At 42.4% G+C, this 26535-nt stretch overlaps 1 protein-coding gene across 1 annotated transcript in view; it reads right to left on the reverse strand.

The window, feature by feature from the left end:
* Positions 1-208: 208 nt before the first annotated feature.
* LOC125322353 overlaps positions 209-26535 on the reverse strand; it is a 49368-nt gene continuing 23041 nt past the window's right edge. Inside the window, exon 5 of the mRNA XM_048296006.1 lies at positions 209-731. Coding sequence (XP_048151963.1) covers positions 623-731 — 109 coding nt within the window. The 3' untranslated portion in view covers positions 209-622. The remainder of the gene's footprint in view (positions 732-26535) is intronic.

Consider the following 26535-nt stretch of genomic DNA (forward strand, 5'->3'; position numbering starts at 1 on the left):
TTTGTACAATAATGTGATGAAGGAATGTGTAATCTCTAGAGTATACTCACTTTATCCCTCCTCCTTAGCTCATAATGTCAGGAAAAGAGACATGCAGTGAAAAAAATCACAGCAAAATCACCACAGATAGAAAGAAATGTTAAATACGTTTTGCAAACAGGTGTTTAAGCCTATGTACTCATTGCTATAGTAGACCAAGGACACAAGGTGATTCAAAATGAAAATGTATTTGTCTATGGATAACATTAGTTTCCAGAGTCATGGGAGTTAATGATAACAACAATTTTGAGAGTATATTAAATGTCATCCTTCAAGACTTAATCCAACCTCTAACTATTTTGGGATCACGATGAGATCTAATGGGGCTTGAGAACAAGGTTGAAAGGATTGATTATCCTACATCTGCCTGCTGTGAGGTTCTTACATCTTCCTCTGAAGCATGTAGTGCTGGCCAGGGTCAGAGGCAGGCAGCTGGATAGGAAGGCACCCTGGATTAGCTTGTTTGTACTCCCCGTGCTGTGCCTTGGCTGCAAGCTATGCAAGGTTTTATGTCTGTAATCCACAGCTCTCCTTGAGGAGCACAGAGGGCCTCTGAAATGCTAAACAACCCAGGGAAAGAAGCTTACCTGAAGCCATGAGTAAACCCAGCAGTCAAACCTCTGGCACAGATTTTGGCTTCTTCCTCTTCTAAATGGCTCAAGGTTTGGATGTCTTTGTTTTCAGCCCTGTATCTGAAAGATAAAGGAATTAGCAGGATTTCTTTAATCTTTGTGTTCTCCCAGATAAGTGTATTAGAGGAATTTTGTAGGTTATGGAAATATTTATTTTGAATTAAAATTAAAGCTGCACCACACTGTGTTTATTGTATCTTAGTGTAGGGCACAACTGAGCTGTGCAGTCTCCTATATCTAACTGCAGAAACATCATTCTTTTTGCCCTGACTTGGATAAATGAAATAAGGATGCCCATTTTCAGCAAAACCGAGCTTATATCTTGTTGTGCTGCAGCACACACAGAGCCCAAAATGTGTCCTTAAATGGGTATTTTATTTTCAAAATTTCATGTGGAAATTGATTTTGGCTTTCAAGCAGCAAAGAACTAGAGGTGTAACCTTGGGCATTTTGGAGTCAGTTATTGACAGAGGAGACCAATAATTGTATTTTTGTGTAAAATTCTTTTAGTGAACGTAAGAATATCTCAACTGGCTTTACCTGACCTCTCTCTAGCCAGTTTCCTCTAATTTAACCAGAAGAGAGGTTGCTGCTGCTGTCAAAGGTAAAGAGGAATATAGAGAAAGTGATAGACAGTTAACAGGCAGATATGTTTCCTCACTATGAGCAGAGTTGTTGCTGGTGTCCACGAAATTTCGTTCCCACCTCCAAAGGAAATACAGTTTTCAGAAAAGATCAAGCCCAGAACACACTCTAAATCTCACAGGCAATGATTTATGAACCAAGTGAACATATTTCCAGGGTGCAGTGCTCCTCTGCCTGAACAAAGGGATATAGGGGAAGGTGGGGAGCACAATATGAGCACCTCCCATCTCAGCCCCTATGGGGCTTCTCTGATTGCTCCTCATGATGGTGTGAAGTCCTCCTTGAACAGAGCAGCCCACCAAGCAGCATAGCCCAGCACCAGCTGAACTACATTTTTACCTAACAACCCTAACAATCCTATCATAACCTTCTGAAAATCTCTCACTCTTAGCCCTGGCCCAGTTAACACTCAGGGAAATGCAATTTAATTAACCCTTTAATTAACCCTTTGTCACAAGGACTCCATTCAAGTACCTCATCCAGATAAGCACGAGTGTTGGCTCAGGTGTATGCCTCAGTTTCTCTTACCAGTCTTTTTTTTTCCCCCCTTCTGCCTTCGGTAAGCTCTTTAGATTCAAGCACTAACCTCAGGCCAATTTTTTATTTCAAAGCTGGATTACTGCGTTAACTCCCTCTTCCCATTTTTCTACCACTTAGTTCAATGCTCTCTGACTGTGAGGATGTAACACAGCAACAAAGGACCAGGAAAAAGACAAGGGATTAAAGTATAAATGGATCTAAATACTTAATAGCTGGAAAGAAGAAAAGTGTGACCTACATTAATCAGAAACAAAGTGGTGACAATAGGCTTCAGCCTGGCTGTGTACCTAATTGTTTATTTATTTGTTTGGTTAGTCATTTATATATTTATTTTTAAGGCAGCAAGTATCAAGAAAACATGCTTGAAAAGGTTTCATTTAAGTGTGCCTTCAGGCATGATTTGGAAGTTTTCTACACTTTGGAAACAATCAAGGCATCATTCGAGGAAAAAAACTAAAATCAGCTTTATGAAGACTATGCCACCAGACAAGAGGCAGTCAAGAGTTGCAGATTGAACCCACTGTGTGTAAATCACATAGATTTAAATACACCGTAAGGATCTTAGTTGGCAATTCTTGAAACTTATCCATATGCCTTTAAAACTGCATCTTGAAGCTCCAGGCCTTGGAGTCAAGAGATTATATGAGTCTTAGCTTCCGTCACAAAATAACACTGAATGTCAACAAGGTTCAGATATCAATAAAAAACCTCCCAACTTTCATCTATCTCTTTTTGACTTACGATTTTAAAAGCAAAGGCATGAGGATGGTGTACCAACTTGTCTTTTGAATCTCTGGAGTGAGCAGTGCAGTACACATGGGGCTGCTGTAAATGTGCAGATCTCTCAAGGCTGTTGGCTGCATCTTTAACTTGCTGCACTGGGAGAAGGGACAGAAGATATGAATGGCCAGTGCAAACACGTAGACTTGTGCCACCTCCTGCCTTGTGGGAAATCTGGGAGGAAGATTTGTTCTGAGAGTTCTTGGCCTGCCCCAAACAGGGTGTGTGCCTTTGGGGTCCCCCAGATTGAAGCAATGAGCAGCTGAGAGTGATGCATGGATTGCTTCAACCTATACCTTATTTGCTCCCCTCCTCTGGAGCACTGCAGCTTGACTCATCACTGTAACTCATCTCAGTAGCCTCATGAGTTCTGAGCTGGATTGGGTTTCCTTTAACAAATCAGCCTTCTAGCCCCCATTTTAACATTAATTGATTGGAGATGCTTTTAACTGTTCCTTCTGGGTGTATTAATTTTTTACAGATTGAATTTGGTTTGATGAGGCAGGAAACCTGAAACTATTCCTGGCATCTCCTGCATACTCAGAATAACCACTCTAATGCATTCAGAGCAGCACACAGCAACAGGGTGGTAACAGAGCAGGGCTGGGGACACAGGGGCAGAAGAAGTGGGGTAGGGTGAGCCTAGGTAGTCACCTATCCATTTCCAAGAGACATCAGTAAGTGATTGCTTACCCATTTCATCTTTTATATTAAACACTTTTTTTTTCCAGCAATGCAGACATTTTGTTCAGGCTGGGGCTGCTGACATTAACAGATATTAAATATACTCAGGAGAAATATGATCAAATGTTTGAAGTGTCTAGTAAATGTGCTGTTAGCTGCCCTCCCAGGGAGGCTTAGTGCAAGCTATTGTGTTTTGCTGAGCAAGAGAAAGACTGGAATATTAGACAAGGAATCCAAAGGCAATTTTATCAGCAGTGTTATGCAGCCCTGGAACACGTTGCTTTTCTATTGGAAGCTTTTCTGTTACAGCCATCAAATGACTTGCTATTCTTAAACACTGAAATGCCATTTTGCATTTTAAGACCTCGGAGCTGTGTAAAGGATTACTATGCTCCACAACAATACCTTCTTCTGACACTGTGGCGAGGCTCTGGACAGGGCCAGGCTTTGATGTGCTGTTAGACCAGACAAAGGTTTCATCCTTCCTGCTCACCCAGACGGGAGTGGGAGAAACACTTGGCCAAGCTCCTCTCTCACATAACCCTGCTCAGGTCAGCATGTTTAGCCCTTAGATGGGGTTGACTGATTCTGTTCCTAGCAAGGTACCCTGAATCACCAAATAAGTTTTGTCCATCTCAAAGGCTGTTTTTTGTTTCTTCCCACAATAAGATTTGCCATCTTTTTATTTACAGAGATGCAGTACCAGCAAACCCCAGCATTACAGCTCAACTACTCTGCTCCTGGAGCAGAGAAAATAACAGATGAAAAGATAATTGCCAGAAGAGAAAGAGGGTTGGCCACACTAGAAGTTATATAAAAGAACATCAGGAAAATAGAGTGGGAGAAGATCCTCCCTGAAAATATATCTCTGGCTATTTCTCCTCTGTTTCTCAGCTTTTGGTTTCATAAGAAGGAGCTTGAGGCTGCTCCTTCCTCTTGGCATGGCAGGGATACTGTGCCTGAGCCTGTGAGACCTCTGTCAGGTTGGGCAATGTAAACACTCCCTTTCCTCATCCTTAAAGCAGCATCTCAGTCCTGCAGGACTCTACCACAGAACTATAAAAAGGAAATCAAGTAAAAGTAAAGGGCCACTTTCTTTGGTAAAAGGCCAGGTTTCCCTTAGAGAAAAATGGTTGTTATATTTTTACAGAAGAAATTCCATTCATTACTAAGTTACATAGATTAGTGACATACACAGTATTTTTGGGAAGCATCCTCATTCCTTTAATATTTCCCAGAATATCCAAATAATACAAATACAGCCATGTCTGGACTAGATACAGTCCTTCAAAATGCTTCTCTCCAGCCAAAAGTTCAATTCAGCCAAACTGAAGGAGCAGCTTTTTATTTAGTATTAAAGAATTAAAATACCATTATTCTGGCATACATCCACACCTTACCTGAGGTGGTCAGTCCCAGGAGCAGCCTGAAGCCTAGGACATCCCTGAGACTCAGGACTACACATCCAAAGCACCTTGCAGATTATTTGAATTCATCCTGAATTCAGTCCTTTTCAACAGGCAATGCTAGTGCCCTGTGAGGCAGGACTTGGACCATCTCATCTGTCCAGTCAATTATGTGAGGTTGCTACAGGGCACACAAGACACATGAGGACAGCAGAGCCAAGCACCATGCTCTGGGGTCTCTGTACCCACCCAGCCTTTAGCACCTGTACATGTTCCCTTTTTCTCCTCTCCCCATAACCCTGGGCTGAACAGCTGGATTAGCCCAGAAGTAGCCCAAGGCAGTGATTCAACGGGCTAGACAGCCAGTGCAGTTGGCTTCATTCAGGGCATTGAGATTCGTCATTAATTAGTCATGATGGTCAACAGGGAGCTGCACTGCAGAGGATTTTAACCCACTGTTCAAGCACCAGCAGGCTGGCTTTGGTGAGCCAATGGTCTTATTGAGAAAAGCAAGCTCTGGGCCCTCCTGTTTTTTAGAGCAGCATGCTTATTTTAAATTCAAACCTGCTGTCTTTTTCTGCTCCTCTTTTTCAATTGCTAAAAATGGTTTTATGACAGATCTTGATGGATATGAATTGTCTGCCATATGTTGTTTCCTTTCCTGACTGTTATCTCCATATGTCAAATGTACTTGGATCTGATGATCTCCATACAAATGATAACAAAACAGACAAGGAGAGGCCAGACTACAGGGGAAACAGAATCTCTACCAGAGAACTGAAATACCAGCAGACAGCCTTTCTGCAGGAGACTGTACAGTTTACATGCTGTCACTCAAAAACAGTGACTCCTTCTAGGCACTCTCACACATGAGTTTCTCTGTGCTAAGACAGGATGTGTTCAAGGGGAAATTCCCTGGCGATCCACCACCAAGCTTAGGATATACAGAGCAGCGAGAGACATAATAAATAAGGTTTGTTTTGCCTCCAGCATAAGTAGTGCCAAGCTTTTATAATTTGGGGTTTCTTTCCTGGTAAATTGGGTAAATTATCAGAAGTGTCCCAAGTGACTTAAATTTACTGAATATTTGATCCGTTAAGTCTCTTAGACACTTAAGAAAATTGGATCTCTTCTCTCTTACAGTCACTGACATTCTCTTTCATTTTCTTCTTACCATATTGCCAATTTTTTGGTATCTTTGAGACTTCTTCCGCTTCCCAAGAGATCCAACAGCAAGGTATATTTAGAAAACACAGGATCATAAATACCTCCTAATAAAAGATAGTGTAAGGTTGGAATCCTACCGTGTTGTCCCAAATTACTTTTTCCCTGATGGTCCCAGTTTTGCTTTCCTAGAACAGACACAGGAATTGCTGCGCGTCTTTCAGGCTGCATCCTTCCTCCCTGCAATGGGCATCTGTAAACAAGGGAGTACTTGGCCTGGCCAAAGTCTCCTTGTCATGTGTCTGTTGAAAAGAGGACATGATATTCCAGGGAGACTGGTTACACTGAGGAGAGGTGAAGTCCTGCTTCACAATGCTTTCCTCTCCTCACTGTGATGGGAGCTTTCTCTGAGGCAACACAGATCCAGAGTCACGTTGTGCAGCCCCTGTGACCATATTGCATCACTGTAAAGGAATCATCTTTCCAATGGGAAGCCCTGCCTCCTTCCTTCTGTGCCCAGACTTTCCTCAAGAGAGTATGACACAGTGCCTTTCTTCCTGGATAAATCCACAAGGAATGAAATTGTTCTTTGCAGGCCAAGGTAAATATGTGCAGTTCCTGAGAAGGAACCCATCAGCAAGGTAAAAGTTAAAAACCATGGTGTGATAGTTTTTGACTTCCTCAAGTCCTATATCTCTGAATCCTTCTTTTCTTTGTTTCTTCCCCTCACAGTTATTGCCCTACTGAGCTGCTCAAGTAGGGAAGCACAGTTTTGGAACAGAGATCTTTGCAAGGTTAAAGAAGACACCCTTCACTTTAACAAACGACAGTCTCCATCTGGTTAGCATCCCTCTCATGTGTCTGTAACAGATACAGGCAGAATTGATTATCTTTACTTCAGGCCTACTAATTAAAGCCCTGCTCTGATGTAATGGTATCACTAAAATTTCCACTTGGGTCATCTGTGTTTTTCCGTGGATCCTTTTTTTTTTTTTTTTTAAAACAGAGGAGATTGTATTTAAGGGAGTAAATTTTTTAAGGGAGACCAGATAGCAAAGAAATGAAAGGAGATAATGAGTCTAAACAACGAATACAAAGGAGTTTTAAGACCTAGAATAGTTCAGATTTGATGGGATTTTAGGAATCCATCTAAACCAAGCACAAACTTAAAATCATCTTCAGAAGTAGTCAGGTTGCTGAGGGCCCTGTCCAAAAGTTCTTTAAAATTTTCAAGGATGGTGATGCTACAGCCTCACTGGAGACTTGTTCCAGTCCTTGATTGCACAACTTAGAGGCTAATACAACAAATAAATTAAGGGGTTTGTGATTGGTATCTGTCTTGAGCTATCCTTTCAAGGCAAAACATGGAAAGCAGGCTGGGTGTGGCTAGTATTTCCTTGGGGCTCAGCATCTACCCAAGAAAACTTTAAGGCCCACAAGAGGAGCTGGTAAGCTTTTTTTCAACTACAAAACACATCAAGGATGCTAACTCCTTGGGAAGCCTAACTCAGCCTGTACAGCCATTTGGTGAGCAGGGAGGAGGAAAAAAGGTCTGTAACACTTTACCTTGAAGAGCTGCTGTTGTTAGTCCAGCACTTCCCAGAGCGTCCCTCATCAGAGGACTGGCCACACTGCTCTTCAAAACCGAGGGGGTTTAGGGACTCCCTTATCACTCATCATGCTACCAGTGTTTTCATTAGTCTTACAGTGTTACACAGACCTAGTTTGCTAGATAACGTGGCTGCAGCAAATTTCCTTCCATCTGTCCCATAATCTTGTCCAGGACTTTACCGAGAGATCCAGGTCCACAGTACACTCAAGGGGGCAGTCACAAAGGGTATGCAGGCAGAAACGAGCAGCAATGAGCAATCCAGGTCAGAGGAACAACAAACCAGGTCATGCCAGCTTCAGTGCCAAAGTTGATGCATTAAAATTGTGCTCTGAGTGCTGAGCCACTGCTGAAAGAGGTCTCACTGGAATGAGTGCTGCTGCTTGTGTGAGCAGTCAGGCATATGAAACAGACTGGACCCTTCAAGAAAGGCCTCTTTTTAAAACTCAGGTTGCTACTTGCTAGTTTGAATGTAGTTAACAGAGGTCAGAGGTTCCCTGTAGCTCCTGGGTGAGTCCCTCACTTCATAAACCTTGCCACCATTTGCAGGCTCTTGTGACGATGGTGGTCCCTTAGACCTTTCTCATCAAAGGAAAGGAGGTTGCAGCAGACCTTTGAATGGTCAGGGAAAGCTGAGATGTTTCTAAGACGTTTCAGTGCACATGTAGTTTATTTGTCAAATTACTAACACGTAAGATAAAAAGCTTGCTGTTGGCTCAAGCCAATACTAAGCAGAATGTTTGGGTTGCCTGTCTTCTACTTTTTGGTTGTTACTAATTGTGTCTTTAGAATATTTTTTTTTTAAAAAGTGTGTCTTTTGAGCTATCTGAAACCATGAGTTGATCCAAACAGAGTGAATAGAGAGTACAACATGCTTGTACACACTGGAGTTTTTCTTTGAGTAATTCTTGAACCAACCTCTCAAGCCTGAGATTTCAGTATTTAGCAGTAAAGTTCACACTTGTTAAAATTCAAATCTTCTGGGCCATTTGCTCAAAAGCCACAGAAGTGCTCTTCTTGGAAGTGCAATATAGGTAAATAAATAAGAGATAGTGTACATAATTCAATTTAAATTCAAGAAAAATTACCCTGGATAATTTTTCTTAGTCATTCAGCCTTCCAGGACTCTGGCCTTGTGACTGTGCTATGACAGCTGCTCTGAAAGCAGCAACCAGTTTAGCAAAAGGCACTGGGATATGGGAAGGGCTGAGGACCAGAAGGGATCACTTTGGGTGGACTGTGACCACCCCAGCATTAGGACTGAAAGAAAGCAACAGTATTAGACCTTCCTCCACCACAGCCCTACTTATCAGAAGCCTGTCTGTCTGTAAGGATTTACATAGTAAATAACTCCTAGTTTTGTCTCTGACCATTAAGTACCAGTGTTACTGCCCTTGGGGATCACTTAATGTCTCCATCTATTTTAATTTCATATCATTTTGCACTGGTTCTTTAGAAATGCAATTTCATGCATTGCTTTGTTTCAGTCAATACCATCTAGACAAATTGAAGTCACTACATACACAAGCTCCTTAAAGGTAATAATGCCCTGAGATGAAAAGAAAATATTTGACTGCTCCATATGCTTGAACAAGAAGGAATTGAAAGGACCACTACTAACGTCAGACAACCTCACCATTTAGTTTCATATTTCAAGAGTTTGATTATGTTTTGCTGTCAAACTCTTGCAGCTCAATTCAGTACAGTTTTTACCAATATACAATGCACTACAAAGCTGCTGGTGCAATTGCTTCTGTTTAGATGATGTCCTTTAATCAACACGAGATCTTGCACTACAGCCAGCATATGTGGAACTCATAGAAAGCCTTGCCAAATCAGAATCTTCACAGGCTCTAAAAAAACAGGCTTCTCTGTAACTGGAAAATAATAGAAATCATAAAGCTTCCCTAATTAGTGCATTCTGTTTTGGTGCCATCTAAAGACTGAAGCACGTAAGTCTCCATGTTTAATTCTTCAAGACAGAGAGGAATCTCTTGTAGTGCATAACCAGGACCAGGAAACATTAGAGAGGAGGAAATGGAACAGCAAAACGACCATGGCACTAATGATTATGGCTAATAACAAGATGTTGCAAGAGCTAAATTGTCCAGAGAGAGAGGCAGAGAGTGTGTGTGTGTGTGTGTGCGTGTGTGTGTGTGTGTGTGTGTGTATGTATGTGAGGGCATGGGACTAGAATTAAAAGGGTGAACTCCTAAATCTCAGTGGAGTAGAGCAAGTTTTTTAATATAAATAACTTCTTAAATGAAGTTTATCTTATAGTCTATTTAGTCATTGCATAATGTCTGTTCACAGTTTTGAGATTTTCTTCTGAAATTAATTAACCATTTGAAATTGTATCTGAAATCCTGTTAATTAATTCAAGTGATCTACAGTTCATTCACAAGCTGTTTTTTGGAAAAAATCAGTACCTAAAATTGTGCTGGTTTTGTATAGATTTCTAGATAGATTAATATGCTTCTCTATCCCTAGCTGTTGTACCTCATTAATTGCTAACACTGTTTTTCAAAGGCAGAATCTATTGCAAATTTAAAACTCACTGTCTGGGAAAAAACCAAAAAAATCACACACCAGCTAAAATTCATGGTAAAATGTAAAGGATGACATTTTTCCAAAATTTCAGTGCGTACATATGCTCCTGGGAACTCTGGCCTCCAGCTTGCCTCAGGAGAACATGGCAGGGACAATGGCAACAACATCCCAAAACAACAAAGGGCTTGCAAACATCACAGCAAGGGACTAGAGAAATCAACTTGTGGGACAAGCAGCAGTTTGAGCCTTCGTCTCTTGACATGAGACACATTTCAGACAGATGTTTTGCATAAATTGAAGGGGTATCCCAAGCAAGTACTATCCCAGCAAATTAATTTGAAATCACAAATGTTGATTGCAAGTTGATTAAAGGAATCCCTTAAATTTCTGATATGGCTATAGTGTTAATGGTTGGAGGTATCCTGAGTTTAGATGGCACATTTCTTTGCACAAATGAAGGATGGTCAGATCCATCCCGCTAAAGCAGTAAATCTCTAAATCCCCCAATATCTGGGATAATGACAACAGTGCAGATACTACAGCATGTGACTGCAGCTGCTGATGTTGAATTTTATTAAGTGTCATCTAAGGAGGACAAAATAACTTCCTGCATGTATTTGAAGATCAGAGTTGAAAAAGGGCAGTGTAAATGGTACCTAAATATAACAACATGTCTGTATGGTGCTAAGTAAGTCAGAGGATCCAACTGCAACAGTGAGGACTCACAGATGCTATATATCTTAAATACATTACAGGCGAGTTCCCTGATTCAGCTGCTCAGATGGATATAAAATGAGAAGTATAATGAAAAAAGTGGAATCTACCAAGCCAAGGGACAGAATTGCCAGGAAAGGGGTAGTACCCACAATTTTGAGATGCCGACATTCAGTTTGATAGCTGCTCTGCACAGAGGCAGCTAGAGGGAAGGTGATTTGGTCTTTTCCATGTATAGCTATGTTTTTCTAGCAACCAGTGTTAGAGAATAAAAGAAACTTATGTTTTCCTGAGGGTAAAATAATCTACTCTTTCAAATTCCCTTTCTATGGCAACATCGATGACTCCCAGAGAATGGGAGAGTGTGTTCTCCACTCCACTTTGTGCCCCATCTACAGACAACTCTTCCCCTGCTCAGCACTTCTTTCTGGTACTTATTGCTTCCTTTCAATGGCAAACTTACATCTGTCACTGCTGCTGTAGGTTATGGCATCAGGCTGGACTCCAAAATCCATGGAGGCAGGACTGACAACAGGCAATAATTTAAATTAATTGAGATTTCCCTCCTCATTTGGAAACAACTCAGGGAAAACATAAACCTTGTCATGTTTGAAAGACGGCTTAATACTACACTCCTAAATGAGACATGACTGAGTCTTAATCCCACTGAGTGAAACTTGACCTGTTTGTATTAATGGTCTATTATTATCTCTGATATTTCTCCCACTCCAAATCCTATGTGCATCATTTACATGGGATTTCTAAATGGCAAAGCAAAATCCATTTGGAGAGACATTTTCCCATTTTAATAGCATTTTCACACACATCATCTAAGTCAGTCATTCTTGCAAGCTCAGCCTCCCTTTTCTGCAGTGATCAAAATTAAATGCCAGGTGATCTCCTGGGAGGCTACAGACTGAGCCAAGCACGGCAAGATGCTGTGGTAGGTACTGATGCTCTCAGTGAATCCCATCACTACTTATTCATGTGTTTAGCAGTATTTCAACACCATGTTCTTACAGAAATCACAGGATCCTAGTCCAGCAATTTTTCCTTAGGAAGTTTCTTTATACTCTGAGACCAGACTTCAAACCACCTCACAAAGTGCCAAGTTAGAACCTGCCTCCACAGTGGATCAGGTGAAGAAGTGGCCCTGAAGTTAACACAGGAGCTTAGAGGTAAAGATGGGAGATCTTTCCTGTCAGGAGCCTAAGAAGCAGATGTCAAATTCAGACTTTGCTCTTGTTTGGACAAACTCAATTATAAAGCCTCTGTTTTTCAAGAAGGAGCAGAATATAACTTCTTTTATTTCTTCTCCACACAGAACAGGTCTATCCCTGTCTCTGCTGTAAGGAGCTGAATGGAGAACTAGAAACACCAGAGTGCAATCTCCCTAAGTCATGTTCAGCACTGCCTGGCTTAACCACAGCTGGCTAGGGTTCACCCAAAAAAACCACTGGGGACTCTTAGCACCAGCCATGTCTTTTTACAGGTAAGGTCCTTCTTTCTAAATACTGTGATCACATATATCATGTTCATTTCCTAAGGATAATAGCCCACAACACCAAACAATTCAGGAACCTGTGTCATAAAGACCTATGGATTTGGATGGGCAGACAGTATATACATGTTCTTCTGAGGACAGCAGAGGAAAACAACCTCACTTGCAGAAGCAGGAAATAGTCTCACTTCAGGGGTTCTTCCACAACTACTACCTCCTCTCATCCCCCAAGGGTATCTGTCTTCTTATTAACCTGAGCCTCAACCCCTACAGTTCTATAACAGAGAGCATTTCCTGTGAGAGTAATCCTTAAGGGAGGGACACCCAGAATGTTTTACAGGACTATAAACCATTTCAGAAAAAAAAAACCAGAACCCAAATGTGCAGGATCACTGATAATAAAAGATCTTTCATTCTCTCTGAGGTATGAAATGGATCAGAGGTCACAAGTGTTTTAATTGTGAGTGCATACAGAATCCTTTGTCATCCACTGCAGTTATAGGTGATCACAGGACACCCAAAGATTGCTGAGGGTGCAAACTGACACTGTTAGAATTCCTATTTGGGCTCAGATTTTGAAAAATTAAATTTTGTTTGCAGGTTATGAGTGAACAAGGTCATGGGAAGTGGTATTTTATACCTAGTAGCTTTCTAATTTTATGCCAGTTTTGTTGGGTGAGGGTTTTGCTCAGTCTCAGTAATCCTATCTTCAGACAAGAGGCAGAAGAACTAAGGAAATGTGCTACCATGTTTTAGCATTTGCTAGTAACATTATGTGATTGGGACTATTATAGCATCTGAGCTAGTCTTGCTTTGCACCTTGCACAACACATTCATGCTTGAACAAAGAACATACAAAATGCTGCTCTTTGGATTTGGCAGCCTGTTATAGGCATTTGGCACGAGCATAATTTTCAGTGTAAAGTGCAAGGCAACAAAGAATTCAATCTCACTCACTCCACAAAGAAAAGAAGAAGAAAAAAAGAAGAGTATTTTGCACTTACCTAATGATAAAATTTGCCGGGTCTGAAGAGCCTTTTTTTTTTTTTCTAACGTTCCTATCAGCCTTGCTTTAAAACGGAGAGAATGGTAGCTGAAGGCAACTAATAGCTTACGGGGTCAATCTCAGCAGTAGGATTTGAATGAGGAGATAAAAGAAGTCTAAAGGGAATGAAATCCCTAGACACAGAACTATGATCCTTTTGGGAATCATTCCCATAGGGCCACTTAGCAACAGGCCACCATCCAAGCACAACACCCATGAGAGCAGAAGAAAAACTTTCTTCTTTGTATCTTGCCATCTCTGTTGAAAATACTGTTTTCAGCTTATTCCTTGGGGAGTCAGAACCTCATCAGGAAGAAATAAAGCTGGCCACTCTGGGAGTGATTGTGTCTCATGTTCTGCAAAGGCACACATTTCTCTTATCCCCAGGAAGAAAATTGCCTCATTTTATATTCAGATTCAAATGTACTGAAATTATAAGGAGTAGAATAATTACGTTCAACATGACACACTAGATCTGACCTTAATAAGACAGCCTGGTGTCTTTAACTGTTATGGGACTGGCTCCCTCCTTTTGTAGACCTGGGGATCGGTTCCACATTCTCCCTCCAGTAAAAATAAGTTATCTTCTTCTTGCATCATGTCCATGTGCTCTGTGTGACCTGGGGGCTAAAGCAGTAACTCATTCAGTTCTGTTGCGTCTGAGTGCTGGCTTGGCCAGTGCCACTAACATAGATACAAAGAAAGTAAACATTTACTAAGAGGAATAGACACAGCTGTGGAGTTATTTTTAACCTTTATTAGTTTGGTACTGAATTTTAGCAATGCTAGAAGAAACAGTGTCTCCTCTGACACAATGAATTTGCTGTGAATGTCAATGGCTTCACTCGAGTAAGAACATACCTCTTTCACAAAGGTATTTGGTATCAAAACCTGTCACAGACCAAAATCTACCAGCTTCTTCATTTCTGACCTCCAGGTCACGTTGATATTCCAGTACTACCCCCACACATCTCTGTCAGTGCTGCTCAGTCTTGACCCACAGCCCCTATTATTGTAGCACTGAGCACCCCACACTATGCATTTTTCTGATGGCATAGATGTAACACAAAACCATCACACCAGTTGGAATGGCTCACCCTTGTTTTTAAACCTCCCTGTACACAGAAGATGGAAAGCCTCAGGATGGGAGGGAGCGGGAGGAACAGATCTGTCCAGGACATATCCTTTGGAACCTGCAGATGTGGTTTTTAATCCCTCTTTTCCTTGAGGATCAGTTAATCAAAAGTACATAAGAGATGAAAATAAACATCTCAGCTTTATGCTCAGTAACAGGAGCAGCTGGAGAGAAACGTGTGGATATAACTTAGATCTAACAACTACGTGACAATTCTGCTCCCCAGAGGGGTGCATACATGAAAATTTGGTGGAGAGCTTGCCCCCTATCCCTCCCTCCCCCCTTTCCCTGATAGACAAGGTATTAAGGTTTTTGCAACTAAATATCAGAAAACAGGTTATTACAGTGGTTTCTTCCAGAACTTATGCAAACATTGTTTATTACCAGTTCAGCTTTCCATATAATCTCAGATTTCTTCAAACCAAAGGCATGAGACATGCCTTTAAACCCTGAATTGCTACTTGCTAGGTATAAAAGGAAGCACTCTAGCATTTCCTTCACAGGGATGCTGGAAGGATAACACTGCAAAAAGTGTTCAGGGGCCCTGAGTATAGACGTTGTAGACCATGAGGAAATACAAAAAGAACTGACTCGTCTTTATTGAGAAATTGCGGATGTATGCAGCAGACCAGGAGACTTGGAGACATCTGTGTTATTTTCCCAAGTCTGTCCTTGGTCCTCTAGGTGAGGTGGAAAAGGCACTTTTCTTCCAGTACATCCCTTTCTCCAGCCATAGTGTGGGAACAATACTACTGACCTTACAGCTGAGGAGATTGGGAAAGCTGAATTCACTCACGTGCAGAATGCTTCACAATTTGCATCACAGATCATGGGTTAGAATTAACAGCATCATTGTCCTGGTGAAACCCCAATGCAGCTGATTTTGAGCCTCTCATATTTCAGTGTTAAAGCAAGGAATGCAAAAGTCAGTCTTGCTTTAACTAGCCTTGAGCAAACTCTGCCTGTGCTTTCTGATATACACACCTTGGAAAAGGATGACATGGCACACTGTAGCCCTTGTGTCAAGGACAACCACACAGCACAAGGCTGCCTCTGCAACAGTGACAAGCCATAGCACCTCTTGCATGAAGCCCCATCCCTGTTCAGTGAGCTCTACAAAACAAACCACAAACACAAACAAAGGCTGTAGGAGAACCGAAAACCTCTGTTGTACCTTTGTCCTCCAGAGCTTCCCTGGCTCACCTGGCAGAAGTTCCTTAGTGCCTATGATCTGCCTTGTAGAGCCTGGCAGGACAGCAGACACCTCCTGGCAGTTTGTCATTCAGCATTGCAGGTCAGGGACTTGTGTTCCCTTCCCTGTAGAAAGCCTCTGGCAGTAATTTTCCAAGCTTTAGTCTATTCTTTGTCTCTGAGGAAGATCCATAACCTGAAGTTGGAGAGGGTCTCTTACACGGCAGGAACCGGTCAGTGCCCTGCTGCTTCCCAGTGACAGGGATTTTGCTCCTTGTCCTATTTTGCATGGCCTCAGCATTTATAGTCTGTAGCCTCCTATACACCCTGCTCTTTGCAGTGCCACCATGAAAATGTCTGTATAAATGTGAATTTCAATAGCCATTATACTCTCAGCAGCAGCAATCGTGTTCGGTACCTCAGAGCCTGCTAATCTGTAGTAGTCATGAGGTTACTTATCTCTTGCTCTTTTCAAATACCTCGGCAGCGGATACAAAAGGGAAATGGCAGGAGCTATTCTTCTCTGGAGTCTGAGAGGGTTTTTTTCCTTCTTTTCTCTTCTTTTTTTTTATTTTTTATGCTGTACTGTTGCTACATTACCAAGCATCACATTCAAAACCAATGGCAAAGTTTGCAAGAGAGATAAGAGATGAAAATCTCCCAAGTTTCTGCTAGTGTAAAGCTCTCAGCCCACAAGGGCAGCAAGCTGCAGGTTCCAGAGTGCTTAGCTGTCTGTTAGCTAATTAAAGCACTGTGATCTGAGAGCTTTGAAAGATTTAGTTCAGATCTTCCTTGGGGTCATTTTTAGCTCCATTACCTATTTGCTGATGAATCCTCAGCTCCAGCCTACAGGTGTTGAGCTACAGAAGGATGTTTGGAGAGGGGTGCTTGTAGCCATGGGCTTAGGCATTGTTAAAAGGCAAAGAGAGGTGTGGCTCCACAGAGACTTCTAGTGAGGATAATGAGAGCTAAAAATGTGCAAAGAAAATAAATTATGAAAAAAGAATTATCATTTGGATTGTATTTAGAATGCTGTCGCTATGCCTCTTATGATGAAAAATTTGGGATGCTGATTCACTTAATCTCTACCACTGCTGACACCCAAAGTTGAAGCCATTTCAGCAACTAAAAACCGGGCAAGAAAGCCAGTCCTCTTCCTTTTTTGTGTTCCTAGGTGGAGTGTCACAGAGTAATAGAGCACTGAGACATCTCACTCTGTGGCCAACTGTGACTAAAACAAGGCCCCAAAAAAACCACTAAGGCACAAGCTCCATGATTAATCAGCTAGGTTGGACACACTGTTTAATAGAAAACAGAGGAAAATTCTCTAAAGTGGGCTGAAGTGTCCCAGACAAGATCAGAGGTCTGCCAGGTAGAAATCCAGCTATGGAGCAGGGTCTTTACAAACAAAGGAAGGTGCTGGGCTTGCACTTCTAAGCGCGCCTGAGCAAAGCTGGGTCCTGCAAACAAAGAATAATTGAGCTAACTAAGGTAGGACACAGAGTATAGCAGATATGAAGGAATGAGGAGGATGCTGAAGGTGTTTAGCAAAGAGCCCCAAAAGATGGGGATGATCTGGTTCTCATGAGGAGATGGTAATAATAAACTTTATCTTTTGCTTATAGAAATTAAGATACTTAAAAGTTCTTTCAGTTCAACTTTCATAATTTGGTAAACAAGAGACCTTTAGTCGATGCACAATAATGAAATCTTCATATCTGTTGTCCATCACTCAGGCTTAGGAACAAAAGGATAGAACAGGATTTTCTTCTGTCCTGCTGCCCAAGGTCCCAGAAAATTCAGTAAAGGACAATGTTGAGCTCTTTGGAAGGTATCTTTATTTCCTACTGGATTTCTGCAGGCACAGTCATATATAACAATAATCAAGACAAAGCAAAATAAAAACAAAGAACAAGGCCTGGAAATCTAAGATAAACTGTGCTCCTTTTGCTATTGATCACCTCAAGTCTGTGCTTTCATTCCTAGTCAAATTGGAGAGAGAAAAAACTTGAGGATTTCAGAGAAACTAAGCCAAATACGGTATACCTGAAAGAATATCTATCTCAAAAGCCATGGGCCAGGAGGAGAGAAATGAAGTTGAATTAAAATCTGGCTTTCTTCTCTCCTCTTCCACTCCCCCACTGAACTGAAAAGCTTCTGCCATCATCTGCTTGTCAAAAGGCAAAGACTTCAGGCACCTGGTTTTTTCTGTGCCAACATCTTTGTAATTACATGAGCAACTACCAGTATAGTAAAGGAGTCTTTTTCTTCAGTGAGTGTGCCTGTTTGTCCAGCCTGGAAGGAACATACTTTTGGTGTCTTTCCTTGTGCATCCTCATGCATGGCCCACTGCAGCTTGGCTGCTAGTAGCTTTTCCTGCCTCACAGGGATAGATATCTGGGAGGAAGAAAGTAAATGAGAGAGTGCCCAAGGTGCCTCACAACATGATTAGGTTTGCCTTCTGAATTATTGCTGCCACAAGCTAATGAACATTTCTCCCCCAGCTTTCTCTCACAAGGACAGAAAACTCTCTTGGTTTAACAGGATTTTCCACATGCCTGTTGTTGTGGGTACAGGCTATGCAAGCCAGAAATGAGAAATATTTTCACTGTTTGAGGCAGCTGCATAAAAGTAATCAAAAAAAAAAAAAAAAAAAAAAAAAAAGACAAGCTGTTATAGAAATCAGGAGATGCAATGAATGAATTCAGATTTGCATTCAAACATTATCTCAGATCCTCAAAGGCAGAGAAATTTCAGGTGATCTTTGCAGCATGATTCCTTGACATCTTCTGGGCGTTCAAGTGCATGAATACAATTTTGTGGTATGTGTTTGTGAGTATGCATATGTACATGTGGTATGAGTGTGTATTTACCTGCTGATTATTTATGTGAGCTCTGGCATGGGTGTGTGTACATACATTCAGGGCTTACTCTTTGAGCTGGGGATGTTTCGCCTGGACAGAAGGAGGCTCAGGGGTGACCTTATTGCTTTTACAACTACCTGACAGGAGGTTGTAGAAAGGAGGGGGTCAGCCTCTTCTCCTAGGTAACAAGTGACAGGATGAGAGAATATGGCCTGAAGTTGTACTAGGGAAGGTTTAGATTGGATACAAAAAAATTTCTTCACCGAAAGGGTTGTCAAGCTTTGGATCAGGCTATCCAGGGATGTGTTGGAGTCACCATCCCTGAAAGTATTTAAAAGTCATGTAGATATGCCACTTAGGGACATGGCTTAGTAGTAGACTTGGCAGTGCTGGGTTAGTGGCTAGACTCAATGACCTTAAAGCTCTTTTCCTATCTAAATGATTCTATGACTCTATGATTCTAAACCTATTTTCTGGTGTTTACTTAAGCAAATAATAATCCAGTTGTACTTACAGCACTTTGCAGCCAGAACACTTGGGGCACTGCAGAACAACAATAGAAATGCTTCAGAACACAATACAAACACAGTATTTAAAACATCTTATAATTCAAATAAAGCATGCTGAGTTCCTGAGAGGCAAAGCCATGGAGATGTCAGAAGGGAATAAATATGTGGTTACAATGGTTTTGTTTCAAAGCACACTGTGAGAAAATGTGGTTTAGATGGATTTAGCAGAGAAGTGGTGGTGTGGTGAGTTCCTTGTGCCAGAGCTCTCTCTGACAAAGACTGACTTAAAAGGCTGAGCCTTGTCTGGTGCTGGCACATGGTCAAATTAAGCTTGAAGGAAGCAAGCCTGGGTTATTGCAAGGATCAGTGCTGTGAAGGGCTTTCAATGAGCAGTATCAGCATGTGACAGTCACTCTGCTTCAGAGGAAGCAGCCATAGTGCTGAACACAGGGCATGTGAAATTTAATCTTTGCCATTTTCACCTACTAGTAGGGATTGAGGGAGTGACCTCCTAACCAATATGGGAGCCATGTGAAGAAACAAGGAATTACACTGTGACCCCAAAGGTGAGGGCTACTAAATAAACAGCAAAGCCTGTGTTTCATACCCGTGGTCCATCCCAGGTACAAAATAAAACCCCTACCCTCTTCTTTTGTTAACCTTGGCCCTTACCTTCCCATAGATTTACCGAGAGAAACACAGCTCAGCCCACTGGGAGCACCAGCTTCCCTGCTCAGCCATCAAGGAGACCTAGCAAATGCCACCAGAGCAGTTGTTATTCCTCCCATGCAATATCTCTGAACACAGCACAGAGATCTAAAGGCAGCAGAAGTCTTGCAAACAAGAACCTCGTGATTTGTTGAGAGCCTTCTCCAAGGCTAGTGCTACACAACAGGAGCTGCATCTGATGATAAGCGCCTGCCTCCAAGGCGACTGAAAGCTAAATAAACCCATGTTTGTTTATTGTGCAGCAAGCAGAGCTCTAAGCTGGATGCTGCCCAGTGCTTTCCCCATGTAAATCGGGGAGTTCCTGCTCTGATGCCAAATGTTAGAGCTGCCTTTGAGTGCCTGACATTGATTTCAATGGGATACAATTGCTGAAGCTTGATTCTCACTGAGCAAAATGAAAGACGTCAAGCAAAGTTGTGCCTGGTGGAGCCGAATTTGGTGTAGCAACAGAAGGGAGGAACACTGCCCTCTGGCTTTTCAGCTCTTTGGAATAAGCATTTTTCATGCCCAGATTCCCATAGTATTCCAGGAACAATGCCAGGAAGCTCTGAAAGGAGCTGAGGGTCAGGGCTGAGCCCTGCTGGGGGTGTGCACAGTGAACTAGAAATAGTGCTGGGAGGCAAGAGTACTGAAGAGGGAAAAAGTGGTAACCAGGAAAGCACCAACACTGCAGTGAAGCAGAGCCGTTCAGTATTAGCTGGCTCAAGGAGGTACCAGGAGACCATGGAGCATGGTGGTTGTCTCACTGTCATTGCAGAAAAAGATCCCATGACCATCTTTCTGACTGTCTTGACAACTCTGTGCCAGAAGTCCACACTGTGAGAGACCTAATGTAGTGAAAAAATAAACCCTGTACTTTAATCCCACTGAGATAAACACAATCATGAATTCTACATGCCAATTCAATCACAAATGTGACATCCATATTTTCACTCTAATTTAAAGAACATTGAATGATCTTGGCCCAAACTTTAATTTAATATTACCAGGTAGGCAAAGAGCCTTCAGTGGATAAACAAAATTACTTGTTTGTTTTATCAGAATAGCATAGAATACAAATTAGTTGCCAATATTTGTACAGCACTTAGACAGTGAGTCTTGGCTCTTGGAGTTCCTCTCAAGAAAAGGAAACAAAAGACATTGTTCTACCAGCAGAATTGTGTTCCCTCCAGCAGCTTTCACTGTGTGATGGGTAGGAAGTGGGTCTGGCTGGCATGGGCCCTACTGGAATTTCTTCTCTTTTACAATGACACTACCCTCAAATGTCTAATTGCCACCTGACATATAGGGTGCTGTGCATCTCAAGGTGCAGTGCTCAGTCTGCACTCCCGCTGAAGTCATTGGGGGCTGAGAGAATGAGAAATTTAGGTAATATTGAATCAAAAACCAAAACAGTTTAAAATTTATACTATCAGAGTCACTACTGATTTTCTTCAGTCTGTACCTTAGCTGGATAAGTTCCTTTGGCAATAAACTCAGCTTCTCTGCAAGACTTGGAGCCAGAGCCTTCAAGCTGACCCACCCAAGTCTAAATTTATTAAGCAGGACCATGTAAGAACAGACACAGCAGCTCTGTCATTGCAAGGTTAAATGTTTGAAATCTAATATATGAAAGAAGGTGAAACACCAGGATGTATTGGGCCAAATGGTATAATTAACCCCCAAAGGAGGACTGAATTCTACATGTCCAGAATCTCTTAAGTGCTACCTTTCTCTCCAGAGACCTCCCATTTTGCTGCCTCATGTATTATTAGTGACATTAGACCTATTTCTGTGGCCTCTCTCCCTATCACAGTCCCTACACATCACACATTGACATTGTCCTTTCCTCCTTCATAAGGAATGACATTTTTGACATCACCCTATGAGCAAGGAGTAAAGAAACAACAAAGCAGCAAGCTATTGCAGGATGAAAATGCACAGATCCACCTAGTTAGTGATCTGAGAGTTTTGCAGGCAGGTGATGTAGGTTTCTTCTTCAGATGGAAGGAAAAAGGAAACATGGAAGAAAGGGTCTCTCCCAGTCCAGGGCACCTGGTGAGAAAGCAAGAGTGTTCAGAAACTTCCAAAGTTCTTTTCATTCTTTTAGGGCACAGTTACAGTTTTGGGTGTTTGAATTAAAAAACCTCCTGGGGCTTCCTTGTTCATTTTGAGAAACTCCTTTCTTATGTGAAACACCTCCCTTGGACATATGGGCATGAGGAAGTGTAGAAAATGTGCAGCCTGGGAGAAAAGTCTGGAAAGGCCAGCTATTCTAGGCATAGGTTTGAAGATGCTGAAAGAGACATTGAGGCCACTTCTGCCTTCCTGTTCTATTATTCTCCTTTTCCCCCTTCGTTTTTGCCTGAAAAGAACTTGAAGATAATAATCAGCAGTAACACAAATAGAAGAAAATGACAGATACCTAGAAACTAATAAAGGAGATGCTTTTCTGGGATTGGTCTGGGGTCCATAATAATGTTGGAAGGTACTGAAGAACCTGACTGCAACATCGCTCCAATCTCTCTGTTCAGTTTCTCACTTTAGTTTTCCTTGGTGCCAGCACTATATCTGTGCAGCAATGTTATATGTAAAGGAACAAACAACACATTTATTGCTGCCCAGTTTTCTGAAGTTCTAGCTCAGTTTTAAATCAGTCTTTCCTCAAGCTCCTTCTGGAGAAAGAGATGAATGAAGATTAAATAAGCAGCATGTGAAAAGGAAATGGATAAACAGAATATGAAATGTTTCTCCTGGAATTTTGTTCATTCTTCAGCCATTACCCTCTATTTATGTACAAATAGGTAAAAGGATGGGTACAAACATGTGCCAGCCTAGACAAAGTAAAATTGATGGAGACTACAAATGCCAGAGCAAATGAGATCTCTGAAGGCTCAGAAACAAACTCTCTGACATATCCACTCAATATTCATTGAAATGAGCTCAGGAAACTTTGCTCAATTAAAAACTGGCTGCAGGGGAAAGCAGATCCAAGCTGAACTCTGCAGAAGTATTTTCCTGGATGCCTAAGATCTAGGTCAAAAGGGACGTAATTGTCCAAGGGATGCAATATGTTATAATGACATCTTCCAGAAGCAGTGTTCTGGAGTGCTCTGGCTTAATAATGCTCATCTTTCACGCTAATACCACTGCAGTATTAATGTCTGTACAGCTTAGTAGTACAACTCTACCTGGAAATGCAGATTGCCATGGACAAAGTGGACTTTTGACCCTATGAGTCAGTGAATAACAAATAGGACAGATTCTTTTCCTAGTGACATTAAATCTGGAATGAATCCATGGAATTCATTGAAACTTCAGCAGTTTTACAGTAGTATATACTATTTTAGCTTCTTTAGTTGTGATACTGCAGACATACATTGATAAAATCATGTATCTTGTGTCCATTTCATTGGAGAGAGGAAACTACAGATGACTAGAGTCAGCACTTCTCATCACCTCCCCAGATTCCCCATAAAAGTTCCAGAACAGGCATGACTTGACCAGGTTAAGCAAACCTGTATTGTCATACTAAACAATGCCTTCCCACACCGAGCCATATTGATGGTACCACTGCAATAATATTTTACATTTCTGTAGTACCCTTCATCCCAAAGGAGCCAGTGAGGGAACCTGTTTGCAGGTTTTGGTGGAATGCTTTGACCTTCCTTTGTTGCATATGAGCTTCTTAATTAAAGGTATTTTCATAACCAGCACTTGCAGCCTGTTCTGCTTTCTACTGCTGCAAAGTCCTTCCCTGGAGCCTACACAGCTCAGCCTGAAGCTCTGGAAGGCCACATCACCCACTGACCACCCAGCAAACATGTCCAACTGAAGCTGTGGATGAATGTGAAAGGCTGTCAGAGAAGAGCCACACTTTGCAGGTGAAGATCAGCGAAATCTCACTGCCCCATAGAGTGAGGCATGAGGTGGGTCACAAATCTTAAAACAATGGATAAATGGCCTGACCTATCAAATACGGAATTGGATGAAGCATACACAGAGACTTACCAGTCTTAAGAGAGAATCTAGGTTAGATGGGGGCCAAGCAAAAGCTGAGAACTTTCATCATGTTGCATTCTCAGGTTATGCCATGAATATCTAACAGAGAGGAAAATCTCTCCTTTACCTCCACTTTTGGTAATAGATCTCATGACACTGAAGGCAGAATATTGTTTAAGTGAATTTGATAGCTAACTCTGGAAATAAGGGAATTAGAGCCATCAGTAAATCTCAGCCTCAGAACCTAAACAAACGGGATCAAATTGCTATCTGGTGTGATCTAATTGAATTCCATGGATTTACAACCACAGATGAATTTTAGCCAATAAAGAGAAAAATGTAAATGTTTTATTCTGATACTTGTGACATCACAAATCTAATATAGCTATGCAATGAAGGGAAGATTTCTAAGCACATTTGTCTAATTTAACTCTCACTTATAATGGAAAGTAATTAAATACATTCCATGAAATTGGAGAAAGCAGAAAAGAATGCTGAAGAATGTCACTTCATTTGTGGGACCGAGACAAATTTTTTTGCTTCCTGCTGTTTATCTTCAGCTCTGCAAGCAGGAGTTCACACTTATGTTCAGTTATCAGCTGCCAACCTAGAGCCCATTGGAAGATGCATGTCATTTCCAGAAGGATCTTAATAAACACCACCAGTGGAGAGGCATTTCACACTTGGCAGTTCATCTGTCAGAGCGAGTGTCTCGGTTTTGAAAGACAGGTGTCTGCTAAGGAAGGCAGAGGCCCCCCTTGAAGTGGCAGATATAACCCCTTTTCCCTCCAAGTTATTATATTTTGAAATCAAGAGCCTTTAGGCGAAGATGTGGGAAATAGGAATAACAGTTCTTTACTCTATATATATATATGTATATAACCAGTCAAACAAAACAACAACAACTATGGCAGTAACAGCAATCACAAACCCAGTGCCAGCCTTCTCGGCTGTCGGGCCATTTCCCCTCGGGTGCAGTTCCGCTCGCAGCCGGCAGGGGCGCTGGCGGCTCCCGGTGAGCAGGGCAGGTGCGATGGTTCCCCCGCGGCTGCAGGGGGCGCTCCGGAGCGAGCTCGGGAAACCCGCGGCTCTGGTGCCCTGGGATCCCGGGAAGGGATGGAACAAAGGCTTCACAAACCCCTGGGCAGCGGATCCCGGACTCTCAGGAACAGCAGGCTGAAACGGCAGGCTGGAACGGCAGGGACGGACGCAAATCCCGGGTGGCAGGCGAGATGTATCCAGATGGGAGAACCCCACGGAGGCCCAGGCAGGCAGGGCGAGCAGGGCTACAGCGTAGCGAAAGCTCGAAGCAGCAGCGGGGCAGGGCAGCCACAGCCCGGTCTCCAGCAGGGCAGGGAAAGCGGCTTTTGGGGTCCCGGCGTTGCTTCCAGCAGGAAGAAAGAACGGCCAAAAAGAAAGCAGCAGCAGCTCCTTTCTCTGCAGCTTCTCTCTCCGGACGCTCAGAGCGAACTGACCCCACACCCAGGTGTAGACAAAGGAGTAGCCAGGCCCGCCCCACTCCCCTTTTTGTCTTCTTAAGTACAGCTATTTGTCCCCTAGCAACACGCATATGGGAGAAAATTCCTTTAACAGGAAAAAACTAAGACTAAACTAAAACCCCAACAGCGAGACATAACTTCAAATTACTTCCATGACTGTTCTGCAAGTATTTATGGAAGACAACTAACACCCCGAGAGGACTCACTGGTTTCACTGGAGCTCAGCAAGCTTAGGGGTGACACTTGTCTTACAATTGATATGCTACACCAAGTTCATCAGGCCAGTAGAAGAAAATGGAAATTTCCTTGCAATGAAGAGTTCAGTGCCACTAAGAGCATTCCATGGCTCTGGGGTGCCACTGCCAAACCTCCCTCAACCATGTTATGGTGGGCAGAGCATCTTCACAGGGAGATAGGGCCCAGACAAATGCTTGCATCACACAGAAAACTTAAGGGAGCACCCCTCAGCCTCCACTGGAGCCTGCCTCTTTAGCAGTGTCAGAGATATAGTCTTCTGTTTCCCTAAGAAATTCTGGAAGTTGCCAAAGATATTCCAGATTAAGAATAAGGCCATGAAGTTCATACATGAATCAAGTGGGTAAAAGTGGTAGCACTCACCTGAGCACTGCCCGTGTCCCTTTAGATGTACTTCCACTGCATTGTTTATCCGGCAATGTTCCTCTCTCCCCGGTTTCTCCTAATCTCTTTATTACCTTCCTCCACTTCTTGGATAAGAGGGAGAATGGGATGATAGCAAACAGAGAAAAGAGGATGTCTGACTCATAAGTAGGCAGCAGAAACTGAGCTAAGTATGGGTGTCTTGCATTCCCTCCCCAGTGGAGAGGCAAAGGCACAAGGAAAGGTGTGCATCCACAGAATCTCAGGAAAGGTGTATATAAGCAGTGCATCTAAGGAAAAGCATGGCTGAGAATGTGTGCCCACAGCACCACGAGGTTGTAGCAAGTCTTGAGAAATAGGAGCTCTGCAGTTCTGGACATGTATCCCAGAGGGCTTTTTTCTTTTTCTGCTTGTCGCCATGGATATCGCTACATCATTACACTGCAAGTTCACCACTCCCAGCTACCGCCAGCTGGTAACTACCAGGTTTGGGGACGCATACACACACATGCACACACACACAGAGTCACACACACTCTCTGAGAGCATGTAGCTCTTCTCGCTCCCAACGACACTTTGACAACAAGGATGTTGTGACTTTTTCCTGCTCGAAGAAAATCTATCCATCAGCTTCCCCCAGCTCATGTAACATTTTTCTGGGGCGCTTCTTCAAGAACCGCTCCATTCTACAAAGAGTTAA

The sequence above is a fragment of the Corvus hawaiiensis genome, chromosome 3 (assembly GCF_020740725.1).
Source record: "Corvus hawaiiensis isolate bCorHaw1 chromosome 3, bCorHaw1.pri.cur, whole genome shotgun sequence".
Taxonomy (NCBI): Eukaryota; Metazoa; Chordata; class Aves; order Passeriformes; family Corvidae; genus Corvus; species Corvus hawaiiensis.